Source organism: Sardina pilchardus, chromosome 8 (assembly GCF_963854185.1).
Source record: "Sardina pilchardus chromosome 8, fSarPil1.1, whole genome shotgun sequence".
Lineage (NCBI taxonomy): Eukaryota > Metazoa > Chordata > Actinopteri > Clupeiformes > Clupeidae > Sardina > Sardina pilchardus.
Window position 1 is genome coordinate 26,471,447 of NC_085001.1, and position 15,818 is coordinate 26,487,264.

Sequence of the window (15,818 nt, forward strand, 5' to 3'; positions counted from 1 at the left end):
CCTAACCAATAGTAGGTACGTACAGGCTACAGACCTATAGTGACCGTAATCCCCCTCCGCATCATCACGCCTACGTTGTTTGAACTGCCAGTGTAGCCTACACACTAGCCATCAGTTTCACTATTGCACTGAGGCGGCATGGGAGAAACTGTGGCCAATTATAAGGGAGGAGTTTGACGGTCTTCACTGTCTGTCAGAAGAGACTGCGGCGATTAGTTTAGGAGTAGCAGGCGGGAGTACATCTTAACCATGGCAAAGCCTACGTTAAAGTTGTGCATGTGTTTATGCTTGGTGTTAAACAGCATAGTTCTCATCTGCATTTTGTGCATAGCTGTCTTGGATAATCAAGGATGTTCAGACGAGGATTTCCGAAAAGCTGCTGTAGCTGCCGACTCAGAGATGTGTTCGAAGATAGGGCGGTGAGTGTATGATGATGTTGCCGGGTGATTTAATGCCATACATGATTGTAAAGCATACTCTATAGCCTACGTTAGTTAACGCTGTCATTAGGCTAAGTAGTGTCTTTTAACTGTTTGAGTCAAACTGTAGGCTATTTGTGCCAGTTGAGAACATGAGATTAAACATGTTTTTGTCCCTTTTTTTTTTAATTATGAGTGAATTAAATTTCAAACGTGGTCGAACTGTGGACATTTCAACATTCTCTCTACATTCAATAGCTAGCATTTGCGCTGCTGTGTCTTAGAGAAGTTATGATCTGCTTATCAGGATGATAGGTGGTATGGCCATTGCGCAATTAGCTTCAATGTACCATTGGTTATAAGCGGCTTAAAATCTTCAGACCAATAGAGGACCAGTTGATTCCAGGCCTAGCCTACAACTACTTTTGTGGCACTTTTGCTTACAGTTCAATAAAGACATAAAGCGACAAACAAGATTATTTTGTACACTATAATATTGATTGATATGCCTTACTATAGATAAGATACCGACTATTTGTTGCCTATATCTTAATGCACTGTTCTGCTCCCGCAAAACCCACGGTATGCAGGGATACATTGAAGCGGGGTGGATCAGCGGTAGATGGCGCTATTGCTACTCTGGTCTGCACGTCCATCATTCACCCGCAGAGTATGGGCATCGGCGGGGGTTCAATATTTACTATCCGTGACAAGGAAGGTAAGGAGTTTCAACAATTTGCCGCCTTCAAGAGGCGTTTGTGAAACGTGTCGTTGACGTTTTAGTTTGCTCCAACAGTTAGATGGATGTTTAGGCCTAACCATAATAGCTTGATGCTGAATTATTATTTATTTTTTTTGCTGCAGGAAAAGTGAAAATCATTAACTCTCGTGAGACAGTTCCTAAAGTATTCAACTCTAATTTGATGTCAAAATGCTCAACGCCCTCCAAGCCTTTTAAATCAGGTAGGCTGATGAAAGATGAAAACATGCAAATGAACTGTTAACCCAAACAAATTCAGGAGTGACCCTCTGAAGTTGACAATAACATATTATTGTCAACTTCCGAGGGTCACTCTTGAATTTGTTTGGGTGAACTCTTCAGCATTGTGAACAAATCATTTTGACCACTTACCTAACCACTCTGATTTCTGATTGGACACATACTGTAGGCTAGGCACATGCATAAACACACACACGCACACGCACACACACACACACACACACACACACACACACACACACACACACACACACACACACACACCATTTATGTAAACAGGAAGCTACCCTCATTCCAGACCGCACACTCTTTCACTATACTGATGTTTCACCAGAATGACATGGAGAGTAGAAAATTGCTAACACATGATCACATAAATGTATATCATTAGGTTGGATTGGGTATAACAACCCTTGAGAGAGAGAGAGAGAGAGAGAGAGGGGGGGGGGGGGGGGGGGGGGGGGGGGGGGTAGAGAGAGAGGGGGAACAACTGATGAAAGTCAAAATGAGAAAAAACATGACCACATAAACAATGCAATTCTAAATATACAATTTCAGAGCTTGGGTCTCTGAATGGTAGTTTATGGCAGCTAATCATTACTGTAATAGCAGTTAGTATTTTTGGAACTTAAACATACAGGTATCATATAGACAGCATCTGCTACACCAGCTACAGCGGCGTTACTGAAGTGTTCCGTTTGCGACGCGTGAAATCCATTTTGGAAGATGGGTCCATTTTTTCAAATGTCGCTTCTGGTGTACTTACATTGTAGTGATTATTAATTGCTGCAGCATACGCTTTGCGAACGGACCGCTTCAGTTGCGCGCCTGGTGTAGCTCCCCTGTGAGATTTGTCCCCATGCCACGGTACGCATCCTTGAAATGTGATGTTTCTTCCTCTCCCCTAGAAGGTAAATATTGGATTGGAGTTCCTGGAGAGATCCGGGGTTATGCGGAGGCCCACAAACTCTTCGGGAAGCTGCCCTGGGCCAGTCTGTTTGAGCCCACCATCAAGATGGCCAGAGAGGGATTCCCCCTTCCTCATGTGCTGGGCCGCTTCTTAGTGGTTCTAGAAAACAGTACACTGCCCATACGGTGAGATGCACGCAAGTGTGTTTTCATCAATGTAGAATCTGTTTTTTCATCTTGTTCTTTGTGTTCTTCTTCTTCTTCTTCTCCTCCTCCTCCTCTTTCTTCTTCTTCTTGTCTATTTATTGCTTTCACTGTCTCTCTCTCACCCTCCACACACCCCCTCTCTCAGGCACACACAAACCCACAGTATTTATTCATTAACAGTATAACCCTCCACCGGTAGATTTAGTGTCATCATCCAACAGTGTTGACCTGTTTATGTTTTTTTCCCTTTTTTTATAGGAAATTATTTGTTGACAAAGATGGTAAGTTACTGAAAGAAGGAGATACGCTGAGGTTTGAGAAACTGGCTGATACTCTGGAGATTATTGCAAAAGAAGGCGGGGAAGCATTCTACAAGGGAGAAATAGCTAGAAACCTCATCAGTGACATCCAGGAAGCAGGTGAACATTCTTCCATGAAATTGTGTAGTAAATGGTAAAAGGCGTTTATGTAAACCCGAAGAATTTTGTCCATGCAATAGCTTACAGATTTCTAACAAATCCTCAAAGTTAGCCATGAACCTTTGACTGTAGTCTCTAGGGTTAGGTTTAGGGTTAGTATAAGTAATTATTTTTCATTCTGGGCACTAATTTCAATGTTGTGCATGCTTCGTCAAAAGTCTAACTAAATAACTATGCAAAATCCATTTGTGAATTTGATACCATGACCAAGATCTTAAGCACAAACATCGATGGGTCAGCTTTAAGCCCTCACTCACCATTGAGACCTTACTAAATCCATTTATTTATGCTTGTGGCCTACTTTTCAGCACATACTACTCTTGGGCTGTGCAGGCTTTGTTCAGACAATCTCTTTTCTCACCTTGATCTCATTTGATGTTGAATGACTAGGTGGGACATTGTCCCAGGAAGATTTGGACTCGTTTAAGGTTCAGGTGTTGGACGCGTGGAAGCTGCCGCTAGGAGACTACGACATGTACATTCCACCTCCACCAGCTGGAGGCGCAATTCTGAGCTTCATATTGAACACCATGAGAGGTGAGCCAGACCGGAAACATATACACAGACCTACACACACACACACACCAGCATGCGGTGGAGGTGTCCCCCCCCCCCCAGGCAGTCATTTCACCAGATTTCACCTTTAAGTCTAAATTTGAAACTGGCTACAGTTGTGGCAAGAAAAATTTTGCACAATGTCAATGAGATTGTGCCAGGATTGTCAAACTAATGAACATTGACCAGCAACAAAAAGTTCAAAAAGTTGCTTTGTATCATCAGCTCGAGTCATGCGGGATGTTTGAAGGAATTTTGTTTTTGTTTGTTGGAATAACGTATGTCACTAGAAGTGCATGACTGAAACAAGGGTGGTTCCAATCCCAACAGGTTACAATTTGACACCAGCATCTCTTGAAGGGGAGCAGAAGACGCTCATGTTTCAGCGATACGTGGAGACCTCCAAATTTGCCAATGGACTGAGGAGATTTCTCAGAGATCCAAGATTCACACCCTCTGAGGTATGTATATATCTGCTCATAAGTATAATTTCAAGTGCAATTTAGTAAAACTTTAATCGGCATTTGTAATATTTCTGACTGAAAGGCTTGAAATAAAGTATACAACATCAACAGTGTTTGGTTTATTAACTTGATTTTAACACTATTCAGAGATTATGTGATTCGATTACTAAGGGCTCTTTTTCAACGGACTAAGCACAAAGTCTGAAGCACCATTTGCATACATTTACCATCTTGACAATGGTATAAACTGTCTCTATGCAAGGTGCATAGTTCAAAAAGATTGTGCTTATGTTTCTAAATTAATCACGGATATGTTTTGGGTGTTATATCCATTCAACAAATGAGAGTGATCAGGTGTAAGATAGAGACCTAAAACTAACTAAAAAATAGTTGAGGATGTAGATCTTGTTACTCTCATCACTCACTTACAATAGTAAGATTAACTCTTAAAACAGTTCTTGGATTTTCACACTTGTGATTTTGCTGTGTTATTGACATTTTTGTTATTTTCTTTTCCTGTTGTCCCAAACTCACTCCTACTCACACAGTGTAATTTCATAGTGATGATATTTCACTCTCAGCCTACCACACTCTAAATGTACTCCACAAGACTCTAGTGACTCATCAGTATCAACAAACCATCCGCTGCTGTTTCACTTAGATGGGTCCTACTTTGCTGGAAACTGCCGTTCTCAATCAATCACTCTGATAATGCGAAGTAATTAGTGCAGTTAAAGGGGAAATCCGGTGGTAAATGGGTTTTTAGATATATTAAGTGTGACCATAAGCTAGAGTCATGGATGAGGGGTAACCCTATCCAGACCTGAAGCATTCCGAACTTAGCCAGTTTTTATTTTTTAATATATTTTTGGAAATAAGCTAATTTTCCACCTCCCCTCGAGCAAAACAATTGATATTTACCTTTTTCCCGTTCATCCAGTCATTCTGTGAGTCTGGCGATACAACTTTTCACTAGGATTGGAGTCAATTTAGGGCCAATTACAAGAAGATATGTTCAGTTTTGACTTGTGTACCGCACCGGTAATAGCTACTGACAGCTGACTTGCTGTCAAATATGTCCTAAATGAGCAAAACCTGTATTCTAAGTGGGTTGGTCACAACATGTTTAGCTGACTTAGCAGTTAATACTTATGAAATAATGCCACTGATTTGCTATCAAATATGTCATGAATACATTATGTCCCTCTTTCAATGTGCAGCCAGCATTGGCAGCAAGTAAGGAAGAGTTTGCGGATAGAATAAGAGCGATGATCCATGATGACCGCACCCACGATGACCAGTACTACAACGTGACGCCCTCTATGGATTCCGTGGGTACCACACACGTATCAGTGCTGGCCGAGGACGGCATGGCTGTGTCCGTTACTAGCACCATCAACCACATGTGAGTCAAAGCAGCCACGCCAGATCCAGAGGTGGAAAAGTCCAGCCTCAGAAAGTAAAAGTCCTACCACATATCTGTGCCAACCATTCATTTAAATCAGCTGATTCTTAATTAGCACAACTCTTGAGGCAGGTGGAGCAGCTAATTGGTGAGATCACCTGTGTTAAGTGCACAGATAGAACCAATATGCCTATGAGCCTATTTCACAAGATGTCGCCACTGTGTAAACTAACTTCCTCTGGAACAGCTCAGTCTATAGGAAAGACAGAAACAGGAAGATGATTTACCCTGCCAATTAAGGCATCATTAACATCAACTAGGCCAGACACCTGGGCACTGTGAAATTGGCTCATGATTGGACTTTTACTTTCTGATGCTGGACTTCCACCTCTGGCCAGGTCAAAAGTGCCAACCCAACCCTAGCTCTACCCTAATTTCTACTAACAATAATGCCCTATGGGTAGTCATTCATGGGGTATAACAGTCATACTAAGGTCATTACCTAACAGCACTCTGACAGCTAGTCTGGCCTGCTGAAACATTAGCTGACAGGAAATCAGTTATGTAATGCCAATCTCTTATTAGTCGTTCCATTAACAGTAAAGTGGCTCTGTTTGTCTGTTGTAGGAAACAACTTTAATTGCTCTTCTGCAGCTCTTTTAAAATATTTATTGTAATTGCTTTTATTGTAGAGTAGTTATTTCCATGTCAGCAATTCGTAAAGTTGATGGTTAGCTCTCTATGAACTAACCCAAAATGCTAGTTTTTTGTTTCAATAAGGATTTTCTTGTCATGCATTTTATTCCCTAACAATAAAGACTAGATGTTCAGTGTGACAGATTGATAAGCTAAGACCTGTTTGGGCCATATTTGAGCCTGATGCACATTTCAAATAGCTGAAAGTGCTTTGCCAATACTTCAGAACAAAGAACAAGCAATGCCCATCTTGTGTAACTCGTGCAGACTGTAATTTCTGTGCCTTTGTTTGTGTCTATTCAGATTTGGGTCCAAAGTCTTCTCTCCCAAAACTGGCATCATTCTGAATAACGAGCTGTCGGATTTCTGTGGCAAGGCCAGCAGCATTCAGGCAGGTAATGAGCTGAAAGCCTGACTCATCCTACTGCGATGTTTTCCCTCTTTAGTTCTTGAGCAAAACAGAATATCTATTTCAGCATTTTGAAGTACTCCTCAAGTTTACCAAACCTACTCACACACACACACACACATGCACACACACGCACACACACACACACACACACACACACACACACACACACACACACACACACACACACACACACACACACACATTTAATGTAATGGAAATGCAGTAAGTATAACTTGCCGGAAATTATAGTAACAGGCCCGTCAAACCTCCTCATTCGGGCAAATGGGAGGTACGGAAAAATGTGTAGTTGGTGGGAAGTGCCGCTGGGGGTTAGCATTGTGTTCTGGGTTGATCCAAGTCTCAGTGAAAGCCAAGCCCTCCAGAGATAGGTGGTTAGCATAAGCAACAATTGAAATCAGTGTTGTTTACTGCGGATTGGCAGTTCTACAACCCAGCTATAAGGGCTCCTGTTGCTCCAGGCGAGGTTTAGCTTTCGTGAGCGGAGGTTGGCTGGTTAACGATGCCATTTGGGATGTTAAACCTTTCTGAGTGAACCGGAGACAGCAGTAAAAGGACTGTGACACATCACTCAGAGCAGTGAGTGGGAACCTGGGCTTTTGCAAATAGGACAGGTTTGCCTTATCGGGTGGCCTTGCTCTGTGGACTCACACAGGTAGACGCGTCTTCATCCGATTCCTATCATCTTCACTTGAGAAGGACTGAACACAGTAGCTGATGCTGACACTTCAGCGCTATCCTACAGTATACACACACAAAGAGAATTTATGCTCAATGGTGTTTTTTGCCCCCACCTTCCAGGCAGCACAGCCTAAAAGGCACTAACCCTATTCCTAACCTTAACCCCCTCAACCCTCATTCTACCCCTAAACTGAGGGGAGTATAGTGCCTTGAAGGCAGAGCTGCCTGGAAGGCACCATTGAGGGCTAATAATACCAAAGACCGAGAAGCTATACTCTTGGTGCTGTTAATTGAGAATTTGGTCCTTGAAATCAGCACAGTACCAGTACTCACAAAAAGTTAGGAATATCTGCCTTTCGCGTGAAATGTAATGTTTCAGTGCAGAAAATATTGAAACAATGAACTGTTGGACATGGGCATTTAAAAGTTTAGAGAAGGTCACATTAAGTTCACCTGTAAATTTAAAGTTCATCCTGAAATTTCACCTGAAAGCCGAATATCCCTAACTTTTTGTGAGCAGTATAGTGTGTGTTGTATGTGTGTGTGTGTGTGTGTGTGTGTGTGTGTGTGTGCGTGTGTGTGTGGTATTCATTCATTTATTCATTAATTTGCTTACTTATTCATTCAACCTATATTTATTCTCTGAGTGTCATTGAGGGTAGCCCTCATTTTCAATGAAGCCGAGATGTAATATGTTATAATTTAGCGTTGGTGCCTGTCTCATAGGTGAACAACCTCCCTCGTCCATGTCTCCCTCCATCCTCCACTCCAAATCTAGGAAACACACCATGGTGGTCGGGGGATCAGGGGGTAGCATGATCATCACTGGCATGGCTCTGGTGAGTACTTCATTAACACCACGTTACACAACTACACAGGTCAAACATTTGGAGAATGTTTATCTTTTATCGGTTTTATCGCATTTCTGACTATTTTATACATTGTAGGACAAAACTGAAAATTCAAAGCTATGAAATAACACAATAATGATGTGTGTGTGCATGCGTGTAAAAAAAGGGTGCACACAGCTAAATGTTTTATATTTTAGGCTCTTCAAATCAGCAAACATTTCATTTGATGACAATACTTCACTTTCTTGGCATTCTCTCAACCACCTTAAGTTAGACGCTGGGAATGGTTTCCAAAGAGTCCTGAAGAAGTTCCCGTACATGTACATGTCGTTCACTCATGTTACCTGAGAAGAATTCTAGATTCTCATCACACAAACCTGGTCATGATAAATGTGTAACGCAGTCTTGAAGGCAACAGAGTGAATAGAACCCACATAAAAAATAAAGCTTTTAGCTTTCAGTTGTATTACTAGATCAGCCTATCATGTTTGTATAATTAGATTACAAGCTCATATTTGTGTTATTAGATTAGTGCATATCTACAGAGGGTAATGTTTTCATGTCTTGTTGTTGTCTCACTCCTGTGCTGTCCAGACAATCATGAACCATCTCTGGATGGGAAAGAGTCTGAAGGAGGCGATATCTGCTCCTGTGGTGTTTGTGAGCTCCGCAAATACACTAAGCTTTGAGCCAGCGTTTGACAAGGTAATTAAAAGTTCTAGTTCAAGTTCAAGTTCAAGTTCAAAGTTTATTGTCATGTACTCATCATTCTTTTTTTGAGTAATGAAATTCCTTGTGCTCAAGTGTCCATTCAACTACATAAATAAATTAAAAAGAAAATTAAATAAATGACAATGGATCTTTCATGCCCTTTCAAGGATCTTTTGTGCTGATGGTGTGTGCTTTCCCTTTTCGAGAACTTTCGATAAAGTTTGTTGTCGAGAATGCAACAAAGTAAAGCTTAGGTCTTTAGGATCTTTGATGGAGAGCCCTGCACTACTGTATGTGCCAAATAGTCTGGTGCACTCCACTCCAGTTCTCTAAGCTGTCAACTTCATTCTTCATGAAAGAAAGAATGTTGTTCAGCCAGTGATAACACTGTGAGGTTAATTCAGACACTACTGGTCACACCTTTCCACTTCTGACATGTCAGAATGACTAGTCAAGAAAACTGGTTCATACTATGGCTTGGATTACAGTTCTGCTGTTTGTTATTGTTTGAAGCTAAGTGAGCAGATGTGAACAAGATAGACCATATCACAATATCTCTTGATCATTTCACAATGTCAGGATGACTAGTCAAGAAAACTTGTCCATACTATGGCTGGATTTACAATTCTGCTGTTTGTTATTGTTCCAAGCTAAGTGAGCAGATACACTATGTACAAGACAGTCCAGATCACATTATCACTTGATCACGTCACGATGTCGGGATGACTAGTCAAGAAAGCTTGTTTATACTATGGTTTTATTTACAATTCTGCTGTTGTTGTTCCCAGCCAAATGAGCATGATATTATGTCAATGATGTTCTGTCCTCTTTTGGGCAAAACATTTAGAAGAACAGGACTTTCTTAAAGAGAAACTATGCAGGATTGGCGATTTCATCTCCGGTTGTTCCTTATGTGTCTCAGCCTTCCAGATGTAAGCAAGGAGCAATCGCCTCCTGAACAAACTGCAAGGTTGCAATAGCGGATAGGGACACTGGGGGCGGGAGGAAATGTTACTGTTTTCGATAAAACTGGTCAGTCAAGCAAAACAAAGATTTCTAAGCGATTTTATGACTGTGAAAAAGTTGCATAGGGTCTCTTTAATACTGCATATTCTCGAAATCCTTTTGTTTGGTTAATGTGTGCTTTTAAAGCGAATGTGTTGGAAACAACACAAACTGTGTTGTCCCTATTTCGATATACAGTAGATATGGGTTAAAAACGGCACAAGTTAGGTTGTTTTCAACACATTACAAGAATGTAGCTCTTTGGTGTTTGATAGTTTCAACAGAAACTTTTAATTTGGTAATACACCCATGATACGCACTATCAGTGAATGAAAGGATGTTCCTCATGCTCTTTGTTCTCCTTGACAGGTTGTTGTGGAGAAACTTCAATCCTTTGGCAACAAAGTGGAGAAGCGGAATATGTTCTTCAACGTGATTAATGCTATATCCAAAAAGGATGGATGCATCAGCGCCGTGTCGGACGATCGGAAAAAGGGAAAAGCGGCTGGATATTAATTCTTCTCATCACACTTGTGGAGTGGTTAAGGAAAAATATTCCAAGGGCTGTGTGTTCTCGTAAAGAGAGCAAATTTATCAACAAAGAAAAGAAAAACCCAAGGAGGCTTCTGGGATTGAACGCACAAGTCAAACCACTGCTGTCCTCTGACTGGCCTTGGTGCAGAATTACGTGAAAGAAAATCACTTGGCACATCAATTTACCTCAGGAATCACAGATTACAGATTCAATCCATTTCATAACTTCAAGATCATATCACTCCAAGTGACCACCACCACCACCACCACCACCAACCTGGTAAATGCTTGAAAGGTTGTGCGAAGCGAATGCTCTTGAGCGAAGTGAATGCTCTTGTATTCGTGTTATCAGTGAGGGGTTGTGAGAAGCAAGCAGCAGCTGGCAGTCACAGTTGTGCCTTCACTGTGGGACAGAAAGAATAGGTCTCGGTCTTATCACTAAATTCCAACCTGTAGTTAAAAGAAAACTCCAGAGATATTCCACATAGATCTCTGTTTCTCAAGGTCACCGAGTACTGTTGATAGGAAATAAAATGAAAAAAAAAAAAAAACTCTGGGGGCATGCTAAAGATGCCCCCAGAGTGTAGCACTGTAGCTACCTTGTTGCTCTAGCTATTGGCAGCAGGAACTCAAACTATCGATAGATTTTTGTGTTTTCATTCGGACCTACAGTTCTCAGTGACCTTGACAACAGAGATCTATGTGAAAAATTGCGGAATTCTCCTTTAAAGCAACACTAAAGCACTTTTCCTCTGTCGCACACACGCTATTTGCTTATTCAGCAAATAACAGACAAGGTAGAATATGTTGCATGATTTTATGAAAGTATGATGTATTGCGACATCGAAGCTGGTCAAATTTGTAGTTTCTGATGTCTCATTTCATCGAACTACAGATACACTACCCCACCTCGTAAAGTTACATAGTGTGGTTATAGCCGATAGAGGGCCGCGAAGTGAAAGCAGAAGTGCCGTTCACCCTGTTACGAGTTGATGAACTGCTGAAATGATTTTGTAAACATTATTTTAAGGTACGAAAAACTCTTTAGTGTTGCTTTAAGTGAAGGCTAACACATCCCTCACCATTGTGGCATTAGTATGGGATAAGGGTAAAACATTATTTTAATTTTCTAGTGTGCACCCATGCTGTCATTTTGTCCTCCCAATTATGTATTGTAATCATAGTTTAATGTATGATTTGTTTGAACCAATACACTGTTAGGACATAAGGACACTGTACAAACACTCCAGATTTGAAAATGACAGTGGAATGACAGATTTGGTAAATATAGGATACAAAAGTAACTTTTTTTTATGCAGTAAAATATATCGTAAGGCCATGAAACTGAAATAACTGAAATATGGTTGTTTGTTTGGAGAAAAGGCTAGGTATGTAAGTGCCAGTAATTAAGCCTGTCCTGATCTGTATGTAGAGTATCTGAACTGCCTTGAAGCAAACATCTACAGTATATATATTGCAGTAATTGTTCAATCAACTCAACAAATACTCCTTTACTTGTAGATGCCGAGATTAGAGAGACGATACACATTTGTGTATTTGAATTGCTTGACACATGTGATGGGCTGTTGACTGAAAAATGATGGGGTCTTTTGAGGTTTTCCGTCCCTCAGGATGTTGTCCTGACTGACTCATAGCTATGTTTAGGCTCCAACACTGCCGTCCTCCGTTTTAGGGAGAGGAGACACGGTTTGCCATATGGCAGGGTGGGAGTGTGGGCGCGGGGGCAAACTTGTCTCTTAACCCTTGGGCCACACGGAATAGGCCTCAGCTTGTCTCGCTCTGTGTGTGTGGGTTGGGGGATGAGGGTGAGGGGGCGCAGGTGTAAAAACCTGAAATATGAGAAACTGATTGACAGCCAGGCAGTAAATCAACACAGCCTGCCACCTGCGCACCATCCTTTTTTTTTTAACAAAAAAGAAAAAATCTGTCACCATCCTTGTCTTCCTCACTACTCTCTCTCTCTCTCTCTCTCTCTCTCTCTCTCTCTCTCTCACACACACACACACACACACACACACTCCAGCTTGCTCTCTTGCTCTTAGACTCTACTCAGCATTCAGTCCCATTACATTGCTCACTACAGACACACACACACACACACACACACACACACACACACACACACACACACACACACACACACACACAGAGAGAGGGAGAGGGAGAAAGTCGTGCCATGTGTCTGTGAGAAGCCTGGAGAACAGGATTTAGCCTGTGAGTCACCACTGCAGGCTTAGCTGCAAGCTGTTTTCTCCACTCGTGGATTTCTCGAGAGTGTGACTGTCACTCCTCTGCGTACGCCTTGTGTGTGAGTAGGGTTGTGTGTGTGCGTGTGTGTATGGGGGGAGGGGGGGGCATATTATTTGGCATGGTGTTTTGAATGTGTGTGGGTTTTTCTCTTTTTTAAATGAAATATTCTCATAACGACACTTAATCGGTGTTTAAGGAAGTCTTTCTTTAAGGCCGCCATGGCCGGCTGTTAAACATGAACATGTTATGAATGTGAAAATGTACAAGTACCATCTATTTAAGCCAATATCTATTGTGACTTAATCATATTGTTATTAATATTATTAGTTTATTCATTAAAAATGTAGTCAGCCGTATATATTTCTTTCTTTTTAAAATCTGTACTACCATGAGAATTCCTGTGTATTTCTCAGCAACAGCTGATGATTCTACTGAAAGCAAAACTGAATTGAATGTAGACCTTCTTTATATCAATAAGAAAATGTTACCATTTATAAAGTGGTATAAATTGTGTCTTATTTCTTGTATCATTTCTTGTATTGCTTTGAATAATTTAATGCCTACTGCTGTGATCCTACTTACAAACATATAAGCAGTCAGGAATAGTTTGATTTCTCTTCGTCTTCAGTGCTTGTATCCCTAACCCCTATTTATGCAATTTGAATTGCAGCTATTGGCACTTACATTTGGTGACTAACTATACATTTATTAAAGGAGTCATAGAACGCATTTTTTGACCATTACAAATTGATCTTTGAGCCTAAATAATGTCATATGTAAATTTGTGGGGCTGAAAACGCCCCAGGAGCACTGCTAGATTGCCTAATACAAGGTCATAAATAAGCCTTGCAATGAAACAGTTTGTTTTTCCCGCCCACTCAGCAAGTTCATGAATATTCAAATGAGATGCGCGCTGATTGGTCTTTTGGCCGATATGTCCTGAAAGTTGACTGGCTCAATCCACCGGTCTGAAGCTAGAGCAAAGTGAAACTACGTTTACTGCTGGTAAATAAAGCCAAAGTCTTTGATAAAGCTATCAACAATGGATTTAAATAAGGAATACAGCCGTACATGTATAAACCGAGTCAGAAGAAGGTTCTGACGAAGATGAAGTGCAGCAGATTCCCCAACAGAATGAATGTGTTAGATTGGTAAGTGGTACATTTCTTAGTATATATAGTAGTGATATCAGGTAAAATGGGCCATCAGGTAAAATGGGCCATTTAAGGTTTGGGGGTCCCAGCCCCTCTGGAATTTAGAGCCAATGACTGCAAAGGGTGTTAAACTGTTGTCATAACTGTGCTTGACAAGTAACAGGTGATTTGATTGGTTTATGGTTGCTATGGTGGGCAGGGCAATAATGCTAATCAAGACTGCACCAGAAAACTGTATGGTAAGTAGCCTGGCATAGCGAATCTGACTAAACTATTATAAGGATTATAAATCTATAAAAAAACAAACATGCCCACAAAAAAACTATGCATAATATCTGTCTTGATGGCATCCATCAGAATTAATGTTGTTAGCTTGGTATATGAACATATTTTTTGGAAAAATCATGTTTTTCTTGGCGGCCCAATTTACCTTAACCCATTCAGGTAAAATGGGCCATATGGTTTCAGCTAAAATGGGCCATCCTATAGGCCCATTCTAATGGGCCACATACACGTGTGTGTGTGTGTGTGTGTGTGTGTGTGTGTGTGTGTGTGTGTGTGTGTGTGTGTGTGTATGGGTGTGTGTGTGTGTGTGTGTATGGGTGTATGGGTGTGTGTGTGTGTGTGTGTGTGTGTGTGTGTGTGTGTCACGGTGTATCTCTCTCTCTGTGTGTGTGTAGCCTATGTAGGTGTGTACACACACACACCCACACATGCACCCACACACCGACTGACACACACACACGTGCACGCACACAGTCTCACACACACACACACACACACACACACACACACACACACACACACACACACACTTACCATGACCCCCTCCCCCCACCACCAGTATGGCAAACAAGAAGGAAAAATGTTTTTATCACACACACACGCACTAGTAATATTAGTTTACCATTTTGAATATATCAATTATCAATTTTGAATGTGAATTTTTGTAATTTACACATTTGTTCTAAACACACACACACCCACACACACACACCACTGGCATCAGTCAGGTTCCAAAATTGACTTTTTTAAGTGCTCATGGGTTTGCACCCACAATGTGTTTTTATTAATGCCACATATGAATATGTTTGTTTAATGCAGTCTAAATGTTATGTGGCTGTATTAGCAATTGTATTTTAAAAATTAAAATGGATAATTAACTATAATTTCCCTTTGAAATTAGACTGGCCCATTTTACCTGAAGCTGCTGGCCCATTTTACCTGAAACTGCTCATGCGAAAAAAGTTGGTACAGCTGGTGTTTCAAGAACTGTAGGGCCTAAATAATTATATTTTTTTACATACTTTCAACACAAAAGTATGAAAAACAGTCATTATTAACTATAAAAACACTTGGAAAAGGCATAGATGATATTGTATTACTGTCCCAAGCGATTTACCAAAAAGTGGCCCAATTTAGCTGATATCACCCATAGTAACTCTCCAAAGTTAGCTGTAATAACGCTAGCATTACAACGTCTCTGCCATAGACCACATATCTAGATACTATCATCGTAAGAGCAGTTTAACAAGAATTATTAATCGAAGGTATGCAAATGAGAGGGGCCGAGGGGTGTATCTAAAGGGGGATGGGCGCCTATTACGTGTTATCTGAGCTCTGTTCAGATTGGAGCATTTCAACACGGCTGTTTCTATTTCCCAATTTGCATACGAAAGCAGGCGGGGGACGCGGTAAAGTCTTTGGTGTTGTCCTTTGGACACTGCTCGCTGCCTAAATTCAACAGTAACAAGGTGAATGTGGTTTTGAATTCTAGGACTCCTTTAAACATAAACTACATAACCAAAGAAGTACAGAACCGGATCAGATGAGCAACAATATGTGTGCATTATGTGTGCAGTATATGGACACACAAAAAGGATTTGTTTCAAAATGTTTAATAACAAGCATGGCAACAAGCATAGCATAAAGACAATGCATGTTTAAAAAAATATATATGGAAATGTATTTTTCCCAAGATACTATACATTTACCGAACCACCCTCGTCTTACTCCATAGTGAACACTGAAACTTCCGTAACAATGC

General features: G+C 40.9%; 1 protein-coding gene across 1 annotated transcript; it reads left to right on the forward strand.

Moving 5' to 3' along the window:
• The first annotated feature begins 225 nt into the window (after positions 1–225).
• On the forward strand, positions 226–13,252 carry ggt5a (gamma-glutamyltransferase 5a). Its single transcript, XM_062543427.1, has 12 exons — positions 226–419; positions 1,010–1,137; positions 1,284–1,382; positions 2,328–2,514; positions 2,794–2,954; positions 3,405–3,551; positions 3,900–4,030; positions 5,254–5,438; positions 6,438–6,529; positions 7,972–8,084; positions 8,691–8,801; positions 10,182–13,252. Exons 1-12 carry the CDS (start codon positions 250–252, stop codon positions 10,326–10,328), a joined length of 1,671 nt encoding a protein of 556 aa, XP_062399411.1. The 5' UTR covers positions 226–249; the 3' UTR covers positions 10,329–13,252.
• The last annotated feature ends 2,566 nt before the right edge of the window (positions 13,253–15,818 follow it).